Source organism: Dermacentor andersoni, chromosome 4 (genome assembly GCF_023375885.2).
Source record: "Dermacentor andersoni chromosome 4, qqDerAnde1_hic_scaffold, whole genome shotgun sequence".
NCBI lineage: Eukaryota > Metazoa > Arthropoda > Arachnida > Ixodida > Ixodidae > Dermacentor > Dermacentor andersoni.
Genome location: NC_092817.1, coordinates 141632846 through 141655983, shown reverse-complemented (window position 1 = coordinate 141655983; position 23138 = coordinate 141632846). Strand labels below are relative to the sequence as shown.

At 42.9% G+C, this 23138-nt stretch overlaps 1 protein-coding gene across 1 annotated transcript in view; it reads right to left on the bottom strand.

Annotated features, from left to right (window-relative positions):
* LOC126537854 (esterase OVCA2) overlaps positions 1 to 23138 on the bottom strand; it is a 28717-nt gene that overhangs the window by 3684 nt on the left and 1895 nt on the right. Inside the window, exons 2-7 of the mRNA XM_050184933.2 lie at positions 21585 to 21607; positions 15161 to 15231; positions 11319 to 11378; positions 8980 to 9095; positions 5741 to 5819; positions 3015 to 3161 (exon numbers count right to left, since the gene is read on the bottom strand). Coding sequence (XP_050040890.1) covers positions 3015 to 3161; positions 5741 to 5819; positions 8980 to 9095; positions 11319 to 11378; positions 15161 to 15231; positions 21585 to 21607 — 496 coding nt within the window. The remainder of the gene's footprint in view (positions 1 to 3014; positions 3162 to 5740; positions 5820 to 8979; positions 9096 to 11318; positions 11379 to 15160; positions 15232 to 21584; positions 21608 to 23138) is intronic.

Genomic DNA, 23138 nt, shown 5'->3' with positions numbered 1-23138 from the left:
GCAAAGGTGAAGCAGGCGTTAAGCGCTTCCCATATGTGCGTCCATCCCGAAGATAGTGCAATGCCGGACCAGCCCGTGGTGGAGATGAAGCAGGCATTAAGGACTCCCCATACGTAGGCTGATCTCGAAGATATTGCAATACCGGGCCCACTCGCAGCGGAGGTAAAGCAGGCGTTAAGCGCTCCCCATATGTGGATCCATCCCGAAGGTAGTGCAATGCCGGGCCGACCCGCGGTGAAGGTGAAGCAGACATTAAGCGCTTCACCTACGTGGGTTCATCCCGAAAGTAGTGCAATACCGGGCCCACCAACGGTGGAGGTGAAGCAGGCGTTAAGAACTCCCCATACGTAAGCCGATCCCGAAGGTATTGCAATACCGGGCCCACCCGCCGTGGAGGTGAAAGAGGCATTAAGCACTCCCTATACGTGGATCCATCCCGAAGGTAGTGCAACGCCGGGCCGACCTGTGGTGGAGGTGAAGCAGGCGTTAAGCACTCACCACACGTGGGCCCATTCCGGAGATTCCGAATGGCATGTTATAGGTTCCCGAGTCCACAGGGGTATGTGTCATTGATCTAGGGCCCTTTTTGCCCTATCACCAGGATTGGCCCACATGATGATTTTTTCTGTTAACGGACGCCGAAAAAAACTACGGAAGCTAGTCATACACTGCTTTCTCTGTAAAAGACAGCAAAATGTTGACCACCGAGTATATTGATTTGACGGCTCTTTAGGGATTTTTGTGTGTGAGGAGTGGTGGTGTGGGCAGATAGGGGGGGGGGGGGTTACGCCGCTTAATTTCGAGGGGTGGGGGCCCGAGCCCCCCCCCCCCGGGCCCCCCCGGGCCCTCCCCCCCCCCTGTGTACGTGCCTGTTTCCAAGCATGATCCACAAATTAAACAAGGTAACTTGTTTATATGTGCTTAAACTAAGGAGCACATTATGAGTAATGTGTTGACAAAGTGGCTTACACGACGGGCCCAACGATTTCGTCAGTTCCGTCAGGGTGGAATTAATCGAAGTCGACTAAAAGTGTCACCAAAATCAAATTTAGTAAATATTGGAGGAATACTGTGCCAAAAGCCCTCGCAAGGTAATATGTGTGTGGCTAAAATACTGCTTTTGTAACAAGATTCCTTAAAAGGTGCTCAAAAACGTTCTATGCAGGTAAGGCTTCAAACAGCACAGCCATATGTGGGTTAAAATATCTGTCTTAATTACAAGTAACTAAATTTATTATTGCAACTGCTCGAAAGAAACGGATTCACTGGAAATTGTGTTACGATTTTTCAAGGTCGCACAAGTCTGCTGTTCTTCAGTTTAGAGTGTAGCTCTTGGGCGCCCACTCCTGCGGCGAGCGTCTGTCTGACCGAGTGTACAAGCACAACGAAGGATGAAAGAACGAACGCAGAGCACAATAGGGGATGCAATACATGAGGAGGAAAGTGGAGGAGGAGGGTATGGCGAAAGAAGAAAAGCATAGCGCAGCGACAATGACTACGAGATGGTGCTAGAGTAGCATGCATCGTCTGGGAGGTCTGTCTGCGAGAGGCTGCTGTGAATCGTGCCCACCTGTCACCCACGCGCTGCCTCTTGTGGTCTCCAGATTAGCGAGGAAGTTTGTAATTTTGCTCCGTTCGTAACATGCCACACGAGACAGATTGTCTACACCAGCCAATACATTGTGAGATGAAAACAGGTACTGAGCTGCACTCAATTTTTGCTTTAGGGAGTATCGTAATCATTGGAAAATTTTTTCCCCTTTTTGCTATGCAATACTGCAATTCATTCTTATTTACATATGTTTTCAAATTCACACCCTCTCTGGCAAGCACGTTTCTGGAGCAGATAATTGGTACGTAAGTCACACCAAGATGTGCCTATCCTTACTCCCAACATCCTTGTACTATGTTCAATGCCAGCATTCCAGCATAGGGTGACTCACCACAGCAATGTCAGTTTACAGAGTCAATGTACTACCTTTATAGAAAAGGCTTGGCAAGAACAGCATAGAGCTACTACAATACAGAAAACAGTGATAGCTGCAATTGTGCAAGTCTGGTGCATAGCTTGTAAATAGCCCTGCAAGCCATCTCAATATATAGTTACACCACTGAACACCAATAGTACACCATACTGAACCATATAGTACACCAATACTGAACAACAAATGTAGAACTATTTTACTATGTAACAAGAAAAATTCACTTTATATGGGCAATGTGAACATAAAGCACAAAGTGGGCAATAAACTTGTGAAACGAACTTGCAAAGAAAAAAAATGTATGTTTGCAGTGCAAATATGACATGAAGGCTTGCAAATTAGGTAGAGGGGAAGTGACTTACAAGTGTATTCCTAAGCAGTCTAGCACTCTTCAGTTCCTGGTGCCCTTTTGCCAAATTGTCAAACCAACTTTATATATATATTATAAGGTACATGCAAATAAGTGATAAATGAACAATTCACATCTAAAGATGACCACCTGCACTCCCTTACCAGTGATATTACGCTAGGGGGGCTTGTACAAAGATTATCAATTTTCTTAATGTGGGCTGCCTCAACTACCCCTCTTTCTGTTTGTTCTTGCATGCACTAGAAAGTTGAGTATGCAAAAAGAAAGATATTTGATGCAGCCCAGATATAAAAAGAATGGCAAATTTTGCACAATCATACCTACTGTAAACATCACTGATAAAGAATTGCAGTTTTTAGATCCCCACCTTTAGACGTCAACTGTTGATTTGGTTGCTGGTCTGCGTGCATAAAGCTTATTTGACAATTTCTAAATAAAGAGCTGGAAGTGACAGCCCTTGTATTACATTGTTTGTGTGCCTTCATAATCTGCCCATTCATGCTTAAAGCACTCAATTTTCAAGAAGAATGTTACTAACTAGCCCATGAACGACTTTGTTTTGAAAGAAAATAAAACAATCAGTGAGAAAATCGAAAGCAGTTAACATTCACCAAGTAGTGTTTGTGTTTCAAATAGTTAAAACACAACTTGGTTCCTCTTACCTTTGGGTATAATGTTGTCTGTTTCGCCCACAACGTGCAGGGTAGGCACATCTATTGCACCCTCTTGTGCAAAGAGGTAGTCATGTTCGCTGGAGCGGCTACGAAACCCAGCTACCAGGACACCAAATTTGAAGCTGCACTCCACATCTGCACAAATTTCACAGGATGGAAGGTCCACCAAGAGGCAAAAAGAAAAAAAGGCCTGAAATTCACATAAGCACACAAGTCATAGTCGACTATGCAATCTCTAAATCACTCGAAGTGTATCAATAATAAATGCTTACTGGATCTGCAAATAGTTACTGTAATGAAATGCTGATTAAGCAAAGAGAAAGAAGCAAGGAAAGGCAGAGAGGTTAACCAGGTGCCCGTCTGGTTAGCCTTCCTGTGATTAAGCAATCAAACTAAAGAATCCTAGCCTCTGACACTGAGAAGTGGGCAGAAAGATCAGCCATTTGGAAAATTTCAACTGCGAGGGTTATCACTGACAAGAAGGGTGCTTCTTGCTAGTGATCTCTCATACAACTTATATGTGGCATCAGCAGTCACATTTCGGCAAGATCAAGCAGCCACAGTATATTGGAGATTCGCTAGTGCAGACACACACCTCGAGACGTACATGAAAGAAGCAGTGTTGGTGACAAACCTTCGTGCCACCGCATTTGACCAATGCGCACAGAACTTTCACAGGGATGACCAACCTTATTTCTATTATATGCAAAACAATGCAACATGTTCCAATTGCCACGTATTACTTTGCTGGAGCACCACCCTCCCTGATGACACTCAACCACTGTCAGCAGAGATGACTGCTTCGCTGTGTTGGTTTCAGGAAGCAAAGCTGTATCAGGGTTTCCGCCTTTCTTAGCTGTGCAAAGTGGGGCAAGCTAAACCAACCAATGCCAACTAGTCCTTTGTTCAGAGTCCAAGTCAACTGGACCTATTCTCTGCTGGCAAATTCTCATGTAAGAGGAACATGACCTGTGCAACCTGATTTTCCCCAATTACAATAACCCCTCTCTTTTATTGGAGCCAGCAAGACAAGAGTGCGACGACAAACACTGAAACACACAAAAACTGAAAATTCTGTATAGTTGGTATGAATACATATTTGGCTTTACAACACAAGAAAGATGGAGACAGAAGAGAACAAAATGGACAAGCAGCACAGCTGAAGCCTATTCAAGGTTGTGCTAACCTACTGTTAGACAGTTGCTTCACTAACTGCTATATGTAAGTGCTTTCTGTATAAATTTACCTACTCTTTCCCCAAAGTCCAAGCCTCCGTCCATCTGCCTGGTCACTTTGGTGATAGAGTCTGGCCACAACGCATTGGCATGCAACCACCTCAAACAGCTGCGACTTTGCAGTCATCCCAGTAATCACATTGTTTCTCATAATAAAATTGAGCTGGAAGTTAGCACTTGTTCTTGACTCTCCTGATGGTCCCCATCTGGGTTTCACACCCCACCTCACCTTTAGTCATTATGGATCACAAGCTAGCCCAGTACCAGGCCTTGTTTTAGTTATTAAAATCCTGAGTGCTCGAAAATCTTAGCACTTTTCAACTACCTTTGTTTTCTGTACTTAGCTTTCCTTCCATAAGCCAATAACTGCAGGCATCAGATTCTAAAAGAAAATATTATAATTAAATAAATCAATGAATAAATAGCCAGATACTAGTAGGCAGCCCACTCACCATACTCCGTCTGATGCTTAGCAGGCAACACAATGGTAGCTAGACAAGTAGTATACTGACAGAAGTTTCACTCTGTGTGTTTTGCAGTGCCATTGATTTTGATCCGAGACACTTTTTAGAGAATACCTGTTTTCTATATTACAACCAGAACTTGGGGACATGAAGTTACTTGCGGGCTTGTGTGTTTCCAGTATGTGGCGTACCATGTTTTGGTCGTGACTGCAAGCAGGGTGCTGCGGTAACTAATCGCTGAACGCTCGTTTGGTGGTACACAGGCTTAACTATACGACACCTTCCATGTAAGAATTATGCCATATTTTGTGAAACAAATATATGAGACTTAAAGAGACATTAAAAAGAAACACGAAATCAATTTAGACTTATTAAATATTCATTGAAAACTCCACTTTCATTTTCACAATAATAGGTTGATTATTAGAAGAGAAAATGAAGGTCGAATTGTCATTTTATTTAATTTTGCGCCAGAACCCAAGCAGTGGTACATCAGTGTGGCATTGCAGATGCCAAAGTATCTTTGCATATTTGAGCTGCTTTGGCTCAGTAAAAGTTTGCATAACTTGCCATATTCAATATCTGTCTCCTTTAGCATGCAACGTACTTAGTCTGTTTCTATGGATAAATAATTAACTAGGCTCCAGCACGCATTGGCAAGATTAATGATGTCACAGTGAGCAGGTGTGGAAACTTCGATGTGGCGTTGCTACCCATCCTTTCTAGTTGCACCTTTTCTGGTTTACGAAGTGTCTTCTCGTGGTGAGAGTTGCATTTTTAGTATTGCAGAAGTGTAATCTGCTACTAATACAGATGAAATCATTCTTCTATTTAGTGTCCATTTAATGTTACATTGAATCACATGACACGTATCTGTATCTTTCTATCACACGCGACACACCGTCTTTTTGTCACTAATGTGAGCAACGAAAGTTGTCTCTCTACCCTTTGTACTGTTGCCTACTACGCATGAAACTGGGCTTAGCTCAGACCTTGGAAGGCTGTGAAAACTTACTCTTAAGGCTCTGCAGAGAGAGAATCATGGCTGTCATGGCAGCACCCTGGCTGAAGCCCAGAATTCCATCAAAGGGACCCTGCAGGCAGGAGCAGGCTTTTAACGTGATTAGCATTCTAGAAATACTTTCACGTGTTTTCCGGTACTAATCTACTCACCAATCTATTTATATCTCTAACCATTTTCCCGCCAACTTGAGTAACTGGGCCACTCATGGTCTAAAGGGTTGAGTGTTGGGCTGCTGTGCTGAGGGAACCGGATTCAGAATCAGCTTTGAGACCAACTTAGGTCGCGGGGCATGTGACACCGGGTATGTGACACTGGATATGTGCAACTCTTTAATGACAATAAAGTCTTTTAAAATTTCTCTGGTGCTCGGTGGAATCGAGCTAGCATCATATATATTCAGACAATCTTGTCTGAATACAGTCAAACCTTAATATAACGAGCACAGATATAACGAATTACCGGATATAACAAAGTAAAAATAAAAATCATCTCACCAATATCTTCTGTCTGCAGCGAATACACACTTATAACGAATACCAGATACAACGAAGGTATTTTCGTGTCAGATGCGACTGCGTTATAACGAAGGTTCAACTGTGTGTATGCAGACATGTGCCACATGCTAACTTTGAGGCAACTAGGTGGTACAACGTGTCCTGAGGGCAGTGCGAGAAGCTGGACTGCGTACACACCTCGCACATGATGCGTATTGATGCTGGCATTACAGTGTCGCTGCATTGCTTTAATGCTAATCGCGTTAACGTCGTCATTCCCTATGGGATGGGTTATGCCAGAATTTTTGTATAGTGTGCAGACATGGCAGGCTGGCGAAGATGCCACGCACACTAAGAGGCTGCTGTTAGCAACGCACTGCCGCAACAAAGCCTATTGACAACAAGTGCTTCGAGGACAGAAGTTATGCTTTTCCAGTGCACTTTATCTTACCATGCTTATTACACATGCAGTGCACATGGTTTATGCAGACGTCACGAATCAAAGTGTTGTCGATCGCCAGCTTGTGTGAGGAAGCTTTGAGTTGTGGCTATAGCCAGACTTCAGGTCCCAGCCACACATGATTTACCAATTGTCTATCGGTGTTTTCGTAAATTTTTATTAGCGTTTCCATCAACAATTTATCGAAGCTTCTTACAGTGAAGCTTTTAGCCTCTAGTTGGCCGGGATTTTTCGTGGCCTTGTGCCCGCCCAAGAACAGTACCGCCACCTAGCGGCCACGGCCACTCAGACAGACCTCAAACAGCAGCTGAAAAATGGTTTTGTCTTTGAGTTCCCGCATAATAGAATTATGTTTTTTAGTATATTCGAATTTCAATCCAAAGCTATCATGTCTGCAGTTTGTGTGTACGTCATACCTTACGAATTTTCTAATGCAATTTACCAGGAAAACTCAATTAGATCAATAAGGGATTCACTTTGGCGGAGGCCTAGAGGAATGAGGATGTATGCGGCACTTATGCACACGTGCATGAGCACGTGACATACCTTGCTTGTGGTGGTGGTGCTTGTCTAACGTCAGAAACAGCTTCGCTGTACATCCACTTTCACAGGGTGTAACGGAAGCGGATTTTTTTTCTTTTTTTATGGTGTGTAGTCTATAGAAGGCTTCGTTCAATAATGTTTATCAATAACTCATTTATTGCTGGGGATTAACATCTCAAAGCAACATGCGGGTTCCGAGAGACACCACAGTACAGGGCTCCAGGTTAATCTTGACCACCTAGCGGTCTTTAAGACGCACTCTAAGCTTGCCACAACAGTGTTTTTCCATTTTACCTCTATCGAAATGCGGCCGTGGTAGCCAAGGACCATGCTGCAACATTTTAGGTGGTGACAATTGCCACCAAGCACAACCACATGGTGTTTGCAGCTTTGATCACCATGCTGCAGCACTCCCGCTGTTGCCGTGGTCAACAACTGTACCACAGAGTGAACATCTTGAAGGGGCAGCGCGAAAAAAAACGAAGACAGAAGGCAGGAACACACAGGACAGCGCTGAACTCACAACTAACTTTATTCGAAGGCATACACACACTTATGTACACAACCCATAGCCACGTGCTCTCCCATCCATGGCGTCAGTATCAGTGCGCAGGCAAATAGCGTAGCATTAGATTAAATGGGTTTGCATGTTTTTTTTTTTTTTTGCCTGCGCACTGATACTGACGCCATGGATGGGAGAGCACGTGGCTATGGGTTGTGTACATAAGTGTGTGTATGCCTTCGAATAAAGTTAGTTGTGAGTTCAGCGCTGTCCTGTGTGTTCCTGCCTTCTGTCTTCGTTTTTTCGCGCTGCCCCTTCAAGATGTTCAACCAGTACCAACTCGCCCAAATGTCGATCCTTCTACCACAGAGTGGTGAATCGTGGCCTCTGATATAGCACCGGTGCACCTATTGCTATGCTCACATAGATAGGGGAAGCATTTTGAGAAAGGTGTAGTACATGCAAACAGAGAGTGCGCTACAAGCTTGCCTCTGTTTGGATCTGCATCTGAAAGCTTGCCCTCAGCAGATGCCTTTCTTGGAATACATAAGCACTTTACTAATATTAATGATGATTTAGCTCTAGACACAGCAGGAAAGTAGCAGCAGCAATCTCAGAACAGCAGAGACTGATAAACATGTTGCATTTAAATCATAGTGACTTTTTCAATGACTTTGCTGTTGCTAATTTCACCTGCTTTAGGAACTTGTCTGTGTAAACTTTCTCAAAGCAAATACTTCTCTCGCATCTTTTCGCCAGCAGACTTCTAATAAGAAGGCCACAGAATGATGTGCAGACCTTTCTATCCTAACAAAATTTAATTTTCGTAAAACTCGACACAACATTCGTAAAATCGTAGAATGAGCTCAAATTTGCAAACTTTATAGAAAATTAGAGTTGGCAGGTGTGCAGTTCGACAATGTGCAAGATCTGCATAAGTTTTTTTTCATGTTCTGTTCTATTACACGCGCTTAGTCATGCAACTTGAGTTTTCTTCTTTTTCTCTTAAATGCTGCTACTATAGGCATTTTAGTTGCAATTACAGCATCATTCCCTATTACCTCACTATAAATAATGTTATCTGAGCTCTCTTACAAAGATTATCCAGAGTTTGTATAGTAGCCCTGACATGCTTCATTTTCTGTTTATTTGAAACTAACTTCCTTCTGCAGTCCCTTGCCAATACAGAGTACGGAAAGCAAAATAGGATGTGTCACTTGAGCAGACTTACCTGCTCTTTGAATGCTAGCTCAATGGCTTTGACTGATTCCTCAAAGCCACGGCACGTGTTCGTGTACTCCTTGGAACTGAATGTCTTTTCGCTTGAAAACCACCAGGCACGGCCACCTGGACCACAATGCAGGTGAGTAATTGCATTTATTGTGTGCATTTTCTCTGCTTCATAAGGCACTCTATTATGTGCACACGAAGTCAGCGAAGGAACAGGCACAAATTATAAGGGGCACATTTGTGCACAGTCAAATCTACTTACATCGAACCTGAATATTTAGAATAATTGCCTGCATTAAAGGATGGAAATATCCCCTCAAAGGCCAAATGTAAGAATTTTCGAATATTGTATACCTATATTAAGTGACATCTGCAGGCATATAGAATAATATATAAAATGACGTTAAGCACTAAGCCCCCATATGATGGTGGGAGTGGTTGTAATGGCAGGATTCAATAACAGGGGAAGCACGGGCTACAAGGGCCCACTTCCCCAAGATGCATTGACGCATCAGTTAACGCTTGTCAGCACTGCATTTTCAACAGTGCATGTGAACATTTCTGCATTCTAACCCTGATCAAAATGCAGCCACCATGGCTGGTAACTGAACCCTGCCAGCCTGTGCTCAACTGCAGATTGTGTAAGCCACTGATCCACCCTAGTGGCAAGAGTTGGCTATACCAGCCCGTTACATTTCGGCTACCTGTCTACACTTGTCATGCTGTCGCTTGCAATTCTACATAGCAACTGCAGTCAGAGCTTGAGCCCAAGCCTGTCCTTGCAGTGCAGTCTTACTGCATCAGGTGGCATTGTATTGGAGAAGCAAGTAAGAGGCGATTGGAATATTGGCGGAATAAAAGTAGGGAAACAACAAACAATGGAGGCGTACAAAAACAAAGTTCACAACAGGGGTTCAGAAACTTTGGTCATGGGAATTCATCGTGGGTTTTATTCTTCCTTTCCTTTTTTTTCTTTTTTAACATAGGTAGGACATTAGGCAATAAAATAACAGGAGCTTGGAGGCGCAACCCACCACCCCATTCCAAAGGGGACGCTCATAGCATCCATCCATCCATCTATCCACCCATCCATCCATCATATGCAGATGCCACGATGCCTATTCTAAAAACAGCAAGCAGCATCTAAAGTGCTACACACTGTTCTGTTCCTAAAAACCTTCAAGTCTCCTGGTCCTCAATGTGATGATCTTGAAGCTGCAACCATTGGCATCACTGGCACAAGATTTAGCCACTTGACTGCTGATGACGAGCTATCTCATTATGACAAAGGCTGCACTACCTTGTAATTTTGACATATAAACAAATAATACGCAATGTTTCTCGCCATCTTTTTCAACAGGAGCAGTAAAGTGCTATAAGCATTCCTGGTATCATATATACTAGAAAAAAAAAAAGACAAAATAAATCCAGGTTTTAAAATAATCTGCACTTTTAATCGCTCAATGAAACTTGTAACCAAGTTCTACTGCTATCTGGTCTGTTTCCTATGCACAAATGTGCTTGCATATGCTGGAAATTTCCTTAAAAAATGTACCTGTCTTCTCTGAGTAAAGTTAGTTGCAAGTAACACTCTTTAATTCCTGTCAGGCTGTTCATTTACATGTTATTGCATATGTTCCACTGCAAAAAAAAAAAAGTATGAATCAAAATAAATTACCTAGTACTCCTGAGTAAAAAATTTACCGTTCACTATACAACGAAAAGCATAAAGGCAGAATGAAGGTGGCAACTGCACATAGTGCTGTGACGCCCTCAGAACAAAGATCACATTCTAAAAAAAAAAAGGAAGAAAAGAAACAGGCACATGACACGGTACAGTGGTTGGCTAAGGCTAATATATAATGGCTGTTTTGCTATATATTTGTGGTTATAAACAGGATTTCTGTTGAGAAATCATTACCTCAATGTAATTCATTGTTGAGCTTTTACAGGTCCTGTTATTGTTGCTTTTCAAAAGAAGCAACGAGAGATGGTTTATAATGCACTGTGCAGTCTTGTCTGTAGAGTAAAATGCTATCGTCAGTCCATCGCCGCTCCTGTGTATATGTATCTTTTACTACCATTTTGTCTTCCCACATGTTTGCATCAGAAGTGCCTACCATTTCCCACAGGTGAACAGCCAGACAATGTAGAAGTTGTAAATGTGAATTAAAAATCATTTTCTTTCACAAACATCAAATGAATCACGGGAACTTCAGCTGACGAAACAGCCTTGACACGCACATGCTTCTTTGAACATATGACATCTCCACAGCCTGTCACGGCAACTGTAATGAGATCACACCTGGTCAAAAAGCAGCTGTGTATTGCTGTTCTCACCTTCAGTGTCTCCTTCTCCATAGACTCCATTCTCTATGAGGTGGGGAGCGTCGATGAACACTAGAGAAAGCAAAAGACACAAATAAAAATTGTGGCAGAACCCATCTCACAATGACCGCCCACGATGGTACTTAATCAATATTGTGACACAATGTATTGCCACCGTCGAAATGTATTATGTATGAAGCGCGTACTGCAGCCACACTCCTCTTTCGTGCTTCTCTAAGAACACTCGGCGCCATCTAGTGCCACCACCACAAAGCCTGTGCGTGGCCTCCAAAATTCCAGTGCGTGCGAAGGCTGAGAAACGCAGCATGCGGCAACCAGGCTCCTCTCTCGTGTATTTTGCTGGGCACATAGCGCTATCTAGTGACACTGCCGAGAACTCCGTGCGTGGCCACCGAGATGAGAAGGATGGCGAGCCGGTACCTGTGACGCTGGGAATTGTTTCTTTGCTTGGCTGCAAGCTCAGTGGCACATACTCAATAACTCAAGTAGGCTAGAGGTTCATTGAAAAGTCGCACACACCAAGTGGATTGACAGCACAGCTCGCTAAAGTGTTGGTGTGAAAGGAATTCATGGAAAGCGGCACACACCTAATGCATTTGTGCTGCAGCCTGCTAATGCGTCGGGTTGCTGTCCCTGAGGAATCCTTGTGATATGGGTTCAATACTGCCCAGAATCTGGGATATTTAAGGAAACTTTTTCGCCATAGTGTGGAAGATTCTCAGTGGCACATGCCTAGTTACCCAAGTAGGCATCAAAGATGTTCACTGAAGAGCAGCACACACCTAATGGCACATACCATGGGACAGCTAACACACTCAACCTCAAGAGTTTGTTAGGTGCTATAAAAACACTGTTTACACCAGACCTTTTTACAGCACCTAACAAACTCTTGAGGTTGAGTGTGTTGAGCTGTCCCATGAGGAAACGAAAGCCAGGTTGCGCTACTGCGCACAAGGATCCTTTTGTTACATGCACTCGCAACGTGGTGTATAAGATTCCACTTTCGTGTGGGAAGTACTACGTGGGCCAGACGGGCAGATGTTTAAATGTGCGTCTGGTGGAGCATAGTAATAAAGTGGAGAGCATCACAATATATGGACATCTGGCTGCCCATTGTAGAAAATGTGATGCGAAGGCACCATGCTTCCCTCTCTTAAAACAAGCTGTTGTTGTCTATCGCCACAGGCATAAGATAACGAGGGAAATTGTTGAAGCAGCTGAGATAGCTAGAGCAGGTGATGATTGTGTTAGCACGCTGACTATTCTTTTATCAAAGGAAGAGCTTGAATTTTTGGGCATAGTAGTCACATGACTGCTTTTCCTCCTTCCCTTCAGTGTGTCTGTTGCAGTGGCGTCCCAGTGAGTATATATATGCTCACCAGCTGCAATAAATCAATTGTTGAAAGTTAGCGCTCGTCCCGTGTTCCTGCTTCGTCCTTGTGTCATTCTTGCGCTATGCATCCCAGTTTGTATGTATCCCGCCAACACGCCTAAACTTCTTCCCTGCTCGAGATATTCATTCCCAATGTGTGCGATGAAATACATGGGCATTCCAATCACTCTTGTGTTTCAATGCATAGAATGACAGTTTGTTAATAAAGTAAGTGGAACAATAGTGCATTTTTGCTGTCAGTGTGACTGCGCACATCTCCAAACCAGTGCGATCACTAGAAGTCATTCCAAGTGGATAGGCCTTGCAAACTCATTGGCTACAATTTGTAACTTGCAATATGTGCCATAAAGTAATTAAAAAGTTAATCAGTGATTTTTGTTAATTAGTCGACTATGCACATCAATATCTCATTCAAGTAGCGTTCAGCGCTTGAGTAACCCATCTCAAGGACTACAATTATGCTATATGCTACAGGTGATCTTGAAAAATGTTGTGTGGTTTAAAAAAAAAGCACCCTGTATACAAAAAGGCAAAGAGAATTCCAGACATCACCATAGTATGCACATTTAAATGCTGGTGGTAATAAATGATTGTTCTAAGCACAGCCTTGTCCGAAAAGCTATTAAAAAGCAGAACAAGTTACCTGATGCTACAGTAAGTTGAATTGAATTGAATTAAATTTTATTCTCCTTGAACAAATACACAAGGAAGGAGTAGCCACAAAAAGCAAGTGAGATTAGTAGCTTGAGGAGGTGGCTGCCCCTTTATACAGCAGCAACAGCAGCAGTAGCAGCAGCAGCAGCAGGTATTAAACAATTTTCATACAAATGACTGCTTTTACACATATGTACGGACAATGATTGCACAAGAGAACATAAGCGTTTTGCAAAATACAAAGGAAAGCTTCACATTAATGAGCAAATACAAGAAAATAGATAAATAAATAAATGCATCATACTTCACAGGAACTGATCTCGCATTGTTTTTTTGGACAACTGTGACACATCTACAGATTTGTTGGGAAGATTATTGAGCAGAGCTGGAAGAGTAAAAGCGATTGATGGTTTCGCATAGTTGTTTTGAGGAGTAGGTATGTGCCATATATTGCGGTGATGCGTAGTGTACACGGCTATATTTTTTCTTAATTCTGAAATCTCGCTGTAAAATGAGTAAAAGTTCATTGGTGCTCGGTGCTTTTTGTAAAAAAACTAGTGCTGTAATCCTTTACTGCCTGAAGCGTATGTGATTACTCTGAAAATTTGGCGTTTCTACTACTTTCTGTTGTGCAGTTTATTGGTGGATGACACATTTGTGAAAAACTGCTACGGTTTCGGAAAACTGGCCATATTGTTTGTCTCTATCAGCACATACTATCGTCCCGCTTTCTTTGACTGCACTTCTTCTTTGTCTTCGTACCAGCATTGTAGGAGTTGTGTATGAGTAATTTGCATCCTAGTGTTGTACGAATGTTGATGGCTATAGTTGATGTTTGGCTTTCATTCCTGTAAAAAGCCAACAACGCTGACAGCATAAATAACTGAAAAAAAAAATCACGCGAAAAGCCACCTTCTCATGAACATTTTGCAACAAAAAGTTCTAAGCGCTCCTCGTAGTTATAGAGTTAGTATCGGCAAATAAAATGCTGCTGCTGCCGCACCCTCACAGGCTTCTCCTTCCCTTCATCATTCCTACTGCACACAAAGATATGTGCTGTGTCTATGTGGAACAGTGTCTCCACACGCTCCAGTCATCAATGCGCCAAGCATTTGTATCTGCCTGACCTCCTGATTATGCAACGCAACTCTCCACTGCACCTCCCAATCTCATGGCCATAGTATTGGTGCGCCTGCATTGTTCTCCGAAATCAGATGGCACCGCCATCACCCAATCAGTGATGGGACTTCTTCGTGTTTGATTAGTTGGAGCATTAAAAAGGAATCTTCCCCAGTAGCTATCATGTTTACTATTGCATAGGAGCAAGGAAAGAAACAGTTAGGGGGCCTTCAAAAGTTTAACAAAAGGTCAGGTAGCCTTTTGATCGAAGCTGTGGGCTCCCAGCTGCACATACAGGTATACATAATATTTTCCTCAGATGCTGATGCCAGTACTGTTAAATGACTAAGTAAGCTTATTTACCATGTTCAACAAGTGTTGCAAGGCCCCTTTGAGTGCTTGTCATGTGAAATCTGCTACTATTACAGCATTCATGAAATAGTTTTAGACTGCAAGATCCTAGTCCCTCACTCCCCCGTTTATGTTGCCCTTTTCATGCTACATACTTTTGTCCGTGCCTGCACACCTGCCTTTCCATACCACAAACCTCACCACACTGCACAATGCAGCCACCACTATTCGTGGATACATGTGCTGCTTGTGCCCCCTGACATAAAGCCCCTTCTTAGCTTATGACACGTAGGAGATGTACTACGCAGGCACTCACCTAGATCCAGCAAGGACTTGGTTGCTTTACGAAAGCCTCCCAATTTAGACTTGAATGCAGCAGCATCTTGCCTGAAAGAAAGAAGGAAGAGAACAGTGCTAATGTACATTTTTTACACAATTTTTTTTTTTGCTGGCATCCTATAGCTCGGGTTGAAACCCCCTTCAATGATTTAAGTTGGTAATGCGGTAATTAGTTATGGGGTTTAACGTGCCAAAACCAGTTTCTGATTATGAGGCACGCTGAAGTGGAGGACTCCGGAAATTTAGACCACCTGGGGCTCTTTAACGTGCACCTAAATCTAAGTACATGGGCGTTTTCGCATCTTGCCACCATAGAAGTGTGGTAGCCGTGGCCGGAATTTGATCCTTGGATATCGTGCTCAGTAGCCCAACACCGTAGCCACTGAGCAAACCACGGCGGGTTGGTAATGTGGTAAGTATCAAATGAAAGACACTGGTCATTTAAGCTGCAAACTGCCTGGAATGCATTTCGAACAAATGTTTTGACATGCTGTTGCCAAGTGTTGGCATGACTGTTAGACACCGCATGATAAACATGTTGGTTTAAAGGACAGGCTATATCCATGGGGCATCTGCCCTATTTCATAACCATCTAACACATATTTTGGCTGGTAATACAGTAAGTTCATTGCACAGTGTGAAACGTACATGCCAACAGCACATGGCATCCCACTGAAAATTTGTTCAAAACGTATTTCATGCGGCTGTCGCTTCATTACCTCTAAATATATCTGTGGGAGTGCCATGAAGCCCTCACTCCCAGTGGACTTCGCATTCCTCACAAATCGTCAATGGACCCAGGTGCTATCACAGGTTCAGGCAAACATCACAAGTGGTTTGAACTGTACAACTAACAAACATGGGATTCCGGAAGTTGAACGTCAAAGTGCAACCATGCCTTGAATAAATCAATTAGTGAGTAAGTGTCTGTATAAAATACGAGAGGGAAATCCCTTATGAAAGAGAGCCCTTTTTGCTGGCATCTGTATCGCAACTTGTGTGCTACTTTGAATACAGATAGGCTGAAAGGAGTGAGAGCTGCTAGGGAGGGACAGAAAGAAAATTGTATGAGAAAGATTGATAACGAAATTTAAAGGTCGAACAAGAGAAAAAGTAAAGCAGTGCATGACACTGGGCTAGTTGGTGCTGTATGGATTTTTAATTGTGATACAGCACTTGCGTTGTCTTCTCCCTGCTGCACTTTTGCTGCACTTTTCAAGTGCAGTGACCTTTTCAAGAAGGTGAATGCTGGAGAGATAAGAAGTTCAAAGCCCGCCACTGCTTTGAAGGGCAAGGCATGGGACCAGAGATACCACGAAGGGCCAACAAAACAGAAAGAATAATTTTGCCTTGACACTCATTACCAGTTTGTTGATTACAACACACGAAGCATTCAGCTTGTGTGTTTTCGATTTTCCAAAGAACTAAAGTAGTATTATACTACTTTAGTTCGTTAATAATACTGCAATATACTGTATATTGCAACATGGATGGATGGCTTGCTCTTCGGCATAGATAACTGTTTATGAATGCTATGCACAGTTGATGCTGATGCTACTATATATTCAACACATGGCAGCACTTTAATTTTGGTACACAATATGTGTTGTGCATGTCTCTGTATTGTCTTCAGCACGGCATCCAAAAAGTTAACCTGAGCCAATTCACCTTACTTTGAGCTTTTGTGCTTATTTAACAGTGATAATAGGTACAACTCCTGCGGGACCCGCCGTGGTTACTCAGTGGTTATGGTGTTAGACTGCTGAGCACAAGGTCGCGGGATCGGATCCCGGCCACGGCGGCCGCATTTCGATGGGGGCGAAATGCGAAAACACCCGTGTACTTAGATTTAGGTGCACGTTAAAGAACCCAAGGTGGTCGAAATTTCCGGAGTCCTCCACTACGACGTGCCTCGTAATCAGAAAGTGGTTTTGTCACGTAAAACCCCATAATTTAATTTTTAATTTAACTCCTGCGGGGACGGTAGAGTATCCGCCTCCCGTGCAAGAAGACCATGATTCAAATCTCGGTGTCGCGCAATTCTCCACCGGAAAATACAAAAAAAAACCGTGTGTTGAGAAAATTGCACAAACAGGTCTGGAGTGCGGCCTGATCCCGGTGACCAGAACCAGTAACGCACTCTCTCACCAGAGCAGGATTGGCCACCCTGGTGCAGTACTTGGCTGCAACCTCCTATATGAATACAACAATCAAACCCCGGCCCTCAGTCTCCAGCAGCCGCGAAGCAACTGACCACGGCGGCGGTCAGATCTGTGACGCAGCAGAGGGTGCTAAGAATACCTGGCTTCGGACAGGCCGCCATTGGAATCTGAACCTGGCAACGTTTAACGTTAGAACGTTATCTAGTGAGGCGAGTCTAGCAGTGTTATTGGAGGAATTAGAGGGTAGTAAATGGGATATAATAGGGCTCAGTGAGGTTAGGACAAAAGAAGCATATACAGTGCTAAAAAGCGGGCACGTACTGTGCTACCGGGGCTTAGCGGAGAGACAAAAAAAAAAAATTAAATTATGGGGTTTTACGTGCCAAAACCACTTTCTGATTATGAGGCACGCCGTAGTGGAGGACTCCGGAAATTTCGACCACCAGGGGTTCTTTAACGTGCACCTAAATCTAAGTACACGGGTGTTTTCGCATTTCGCCCCCACCGAAATGCGGCCGCCGTGGCCGGGATTCGATACCGCGACCTCGTGCTCAGCAGCCCAACACCATAGCCACTGAGCAACCACGGCGGGTATAGCGGAGAGACGAGAACTAGGAGTCGGATTCCTGATTAATAAGAAAATAGCTGGTAACATACAGGAATTCTATAAGATTAACGAGAGGGTGGCAGGTCTTGTTGTGAAACTTAATAAGAGGTACAAATTGAAGGTAGTACAAGTCTACGCCCCTACATCCAGTCATGATGACCAGGAAGTCGAAAGCTTTTATGAAGACGTGGAATCGGCGATGGGTAAAGTCAAAATAAAATACACTATACTGATGGGCGACTTCAATGCCAGGGTAGGCAAGAAGCAGGCTGGAGACAAGTCAGTGGGGGAATATGGCATAGGCTCTAGGAAAAGCAGAGGAGAGTTATTAGTAGAGTTTGCAGAACAGAATAATATGCGGATAATGAATACCTTTTTCCGCAAGCGGGTTAGCCAAAAGTGGACGTGGAGGAGCCCGAATGGTGAGACTAGAAATGAAATCGACTTCATACTCTGCGCGAACCCTGGCATCCTACAAGATGTAGACGTGCTCGGCAAGGTGCGCTGCAGTGACCATAGGATCGTAAGAACTCGAGTTAGCCTTGACTTGAGGAGGGAACGGAAGAAACTGGTACATAAGAAGCCAATCAATGAGTTAGCGGTAAGAGAGAAACTAGAGGAATTCCGGATCAAGCTACAGAACAGGTATTCGGCTTTAACCCAGGCAGAGGACCATAGTGTTGAAGCAATGAACGACAATCTTATGGGCATCATTAAGGAGTGCGCAATAGAAGTCGGTGGTAACGCCGTTAGACAGGAAACCAGTAAGCTATCGCAGGAGACGAAAGATCTGATCAAGAAACGCCAATGTATGAAAGCCTCTAACCCTACAGCTAGAATAGAACTGGCAGAACTTTCTAAGTTAATCAACAAGCGTAAGACAGCGGACATAAGGAACTATAATATGGACAGAATTGAACAGGCTCTCAGGAACGGAGGAAGCCTAAAAGCAGTGAAGAAGAAACTAGGAATAGGCAAGAATCAGATGTGTGCGTTAAGAGACAAAGCCGGCAATATTGTTACTAATATGGATGAGATAGTTCAAGTGGCTGAAGAGTTTTATAGAGATTTATACAGTACCAGTAACACCCACGACGAGAAGGTGAGAGAGAATAGTCTAGAGGAACTTGAAATCCCACAAGTAACGCCGGAAGAGGTAAAGAACGCCTTGGGAGCTATGCAAAGGGGGAAGGCAGCTGGGGAGGATCAGGTAACAGCAGATTTGTTGAAGGATGGTGGGAACACTGTCCTAGAAAGATTGGCCGCCCTATATACACAATGCCTCATGACCTCGAACGTACCAAAATCTTGGAAGAACGCTAACATAATCCTAATCCATAAGAAAGGGGACGCCAAAGACTTGAAAAATTATAGACCGATCAGCTTACTGTCCGTTGCCTACAAAGTATTTACTAAGGTAATCGCAAATAGAATCAGGAATACCTTAGACTTCTGTCAACCAAAGGACCAGGCAGGATTCCGTAAAGGCTACTCAACAATAGACCATATTCACACTATCAATCAGGTGATAGAGAAATGTGCGGAATATAACCAACCCTTATATATAGCCTTCATTGATTACGAAAAAGCATTTGATTCAGTTGAAACCTCAGCAGTCATGAAGGCATTACGGAATCAGGGTGTAGATGAGCCATATGTAAAAATACTGGAAGATATCTATAGCGGTTCCACAGCCAGCGTAGTCCTCCACAAAGAAAGCAACAAAATCCCAATAAAGAAAGGTGTCACACAGGGAGATACGATCTCTCCAATGCTATTGACAGCATGTTTACAGGAGGTATTCAGAGACCTGGAGTGGGAAGAATTGGGGATAAAAGTTGATGGAGAATACCTTAGCAACTTGCGATTCGCTGATGATATTGCCTTGCTTAGTAACTCAGGAGACCAATTGCAATGCATGCTCACTGACCTGGAGAGGCAAAGCAGAAGGGTGGGTCTGAAAATTAATCTACAGAAAACTAAAGTAATGTTTAACAGTCTTAGAAGAGAACAGCAGTTTACAATAGGTAGCGAGGCACTGGAAGTGGTAAGGGAATACATCTACTTCGGGCAGGTAGTGACCACGGATCCGGATCATGAGACTAAAATAACCAGACGAATAAGAATGGGCTGGGGTGTGTTTGGCAGGCATTCTCAAATCATGAACAGCAGGTTGTCACTATCCCTCAAGAGGAAAGTGTATAACAGCTGTGTGTTACCAGTACTCACGTATGGGGCAGAAACCTGGAGGCTTACGAAAAGGGTTCTGCTTAAATTGAGGACGACGCAACGAGCTATGGAAAGAAGAATGATAGGTGTAACGTTAAGGGATAAGAAAAGAGCAGATTCGGTGAGGGAACAAATGCGAGTAAATGACATCTTAGTTGAAATCAAGAAAAAGAAATGGGCATGGGCCGGACATGCAATGAGGAGGGGAGATAACCGATGGTCATTAAGGGTTACGGACTGGATTCCAAGGGAAGGGAAGCGTAGTAGGGGGCAGCAGAAAGTTAGGTGGGCGGATGACATTAAGACGTTTGCAGGGACAACATGGCCACAATTAGTACATGACCGGGGTAGTTGGAGAAGTATGGGAGAGGCCTTTGCCCTGCAGTGGGCGTAACTAGGCTGCTGCTGCTGCTGATGATGATGATGATTATGAATAGTGATAAACAATATTGTGCCATTATGTACGACACAATTATTCGATTGTGCCTTCCCTTGCATTTCAGTTTATTCTTTAAATTTGTGATGCTATTGCCCTGTTTTTATTTCAGCTGTATCATAGCAAAACCATTGCTTTTGCTTGTAATTACACTTTATTCACTCTGTCATCCAATGTGTGTGCCAGGTTTGTAGCCTGTGAGGCTTGTATATTTCGTTTTATGTATTTCTATCTTGCTGTGCTGGGCTGAACAATTTCTATGAAGAAAACACAACATGCAAATGCTGCTACAAAGAGCAGCAATTATGTCAACTGCCACAAAGTGTTAAGCATACTATTAAATAAGCAAAAGAACCTGCCATGGTTGCTCAGTGGCTATGGCATTCTCAGAACAAAGTCACAGATTCAATGCCCAGCCACAATGCCGTATTTCAATGAGGGCAAAATAACCTGTTTATGTATTACCTTTATGCACATTGCATGACGAAGTGCCATCAAGTATTTCTTAGAGGAAAAATAGCTCAATGCTACAGTCGCTATGTATTTAATTGCTAGAGAGGAGATCGATTCTGGGTGAATATGTAGGATTTTTCTTATTTTCAATTCTGTTATGGTAGAAGTTCTAGGCATATCATATATGATACACCATGCGGCAAGAGGTTAAAAAAAACCCAGGTGGTCAAAATTAGTTCAGCACAATGCGTTGGCAGGCTAGTTGGTACGGATCCATAAATACTTTGTTTAGCGCAATAAAACGGACACAAGAAAGGCGACCACCCTGTGGCCTTTCTTGTGTCCATTGTATTGCGCTAAACAAAGTATTTATGCTCGAAATTAACTTGGATCTCACTACTATGGCTGCTTTCATTACCCCAGTGTTGATTTGGGATGGTAAACACCACGAATCAATCAATAAACCAATGAGCAAAAGATAGCCGCTGCCCCTGCTCCAACTGTTGTCACTTACCTATAACCGTGTAGGCAAAGAACCTGGAAATAAGAAAGGCACCCCATTAGACTGCGATGCTTTAAGACAGAAACATGCTTAAAGTCTACTGCAGTTGCTACAATGATGCTGTGCACCACCTTTGTGTTTAAGTGACATCAAAGGTCAATACTGTAGCAGCTTATACTGGTAAATAACTCTGTTAGGAGCATAAGCTGATCTCACCAGCTTATGCTACAAGGAGACTATAGCTCAACTATGTTCCATTTAATACATAGCAGGCAATGCTACAAAGGCAGTCATGACCAAAAAATAGTAAGTACATATGAAAGTATAATGCACACAGGTTAGAATGAATCTGGCGTGCACACACAGACACAAGAAAGAAACAGACAACGCAAATGCTGTGTCTGCATGCCTAACTTTTTTTTAAAGATGAATCCCTACTAACTAGGTCAACCCTTTGCTGTTATGATACATAGGTGTGCATCTTGTAATTCCATGCAACATACTTCCACAATTCATACGTTTATGCCACGAAATATGATATAAATATTACACGGAAGGCGTCACGGATCTGAACCTATTTGTCACCGATCAGTACAGCAGTTCAGTAGCACAATAATTTTCAGTTACACTTCCAGTAAACATAGTTGACATGCATTGTACAGGCAGTATAAAACAAAGAACAAAAAGGAAGTAAGAGACATGGACAAATGTATAAGAGGCTGCAGCACACTAAGTTAAGCACAGCCAAACTGGACAGCATATCTTGCTACATTTCATCAAAATTTAAAAGTGACCGAATTTTGAGTTTGAAACTGCAAGCAGTGGTGCTTCTTTGTGCCAGTTCAATGAAAGCAGGGTACTCCTTACACAAATTGATAATTCACTATTCTATTGTTTGCTCTTCATAATTTGTGTGCACTCTTTCTAAAGCTACGTACATTTTATGCAAATCATGACCAGTATTCCTGCCGACATAGGGACGAGAAAATGCACTGCAGTCTCTTGTTACATCACAATATATATACACTGACTCTCTTATTTTTTAAATAAGGCAAAAATTTGGAATGTTATGCTTTGACATAAACACAATGTTCATATGATATCTTGAGTTGTCAAGTAATCCAATTGCTTATCTTTATAAAGCAGAAAGCTTATCATCAACAGCATTTTCTCAGCGATACAACACTTGTCAGTGACAGCACCTTCTCTGACAATTTCTTTCCTCCCTGTCACTTTCAAGCAGTCTGCAACTTTCAGATTCACAGTTAAGGAATTGCACAATGTTGTGATTAAACAAAATTATAATGGTTTTAGTTCATTTAAGGCAAAGCTCCTTATGTTTCATAGTTCTGCCACAATGATGCATGAGCAAGAAATCAGCACGATATTTCTTTTCCTAGAGAAGGTGATCTCACTTGGAAGAAATAAAAATAAAAGGTATTGCAATAATTCAAAGGGCAATGCCTTTCAAATTATTGAATTATTGAAAAGCCGGATCAGGGTGTCGGCAAATGCAGAGTTACACGAGTGATCAATCGGACAAAGAGAATGCATGGTATAGCGCGT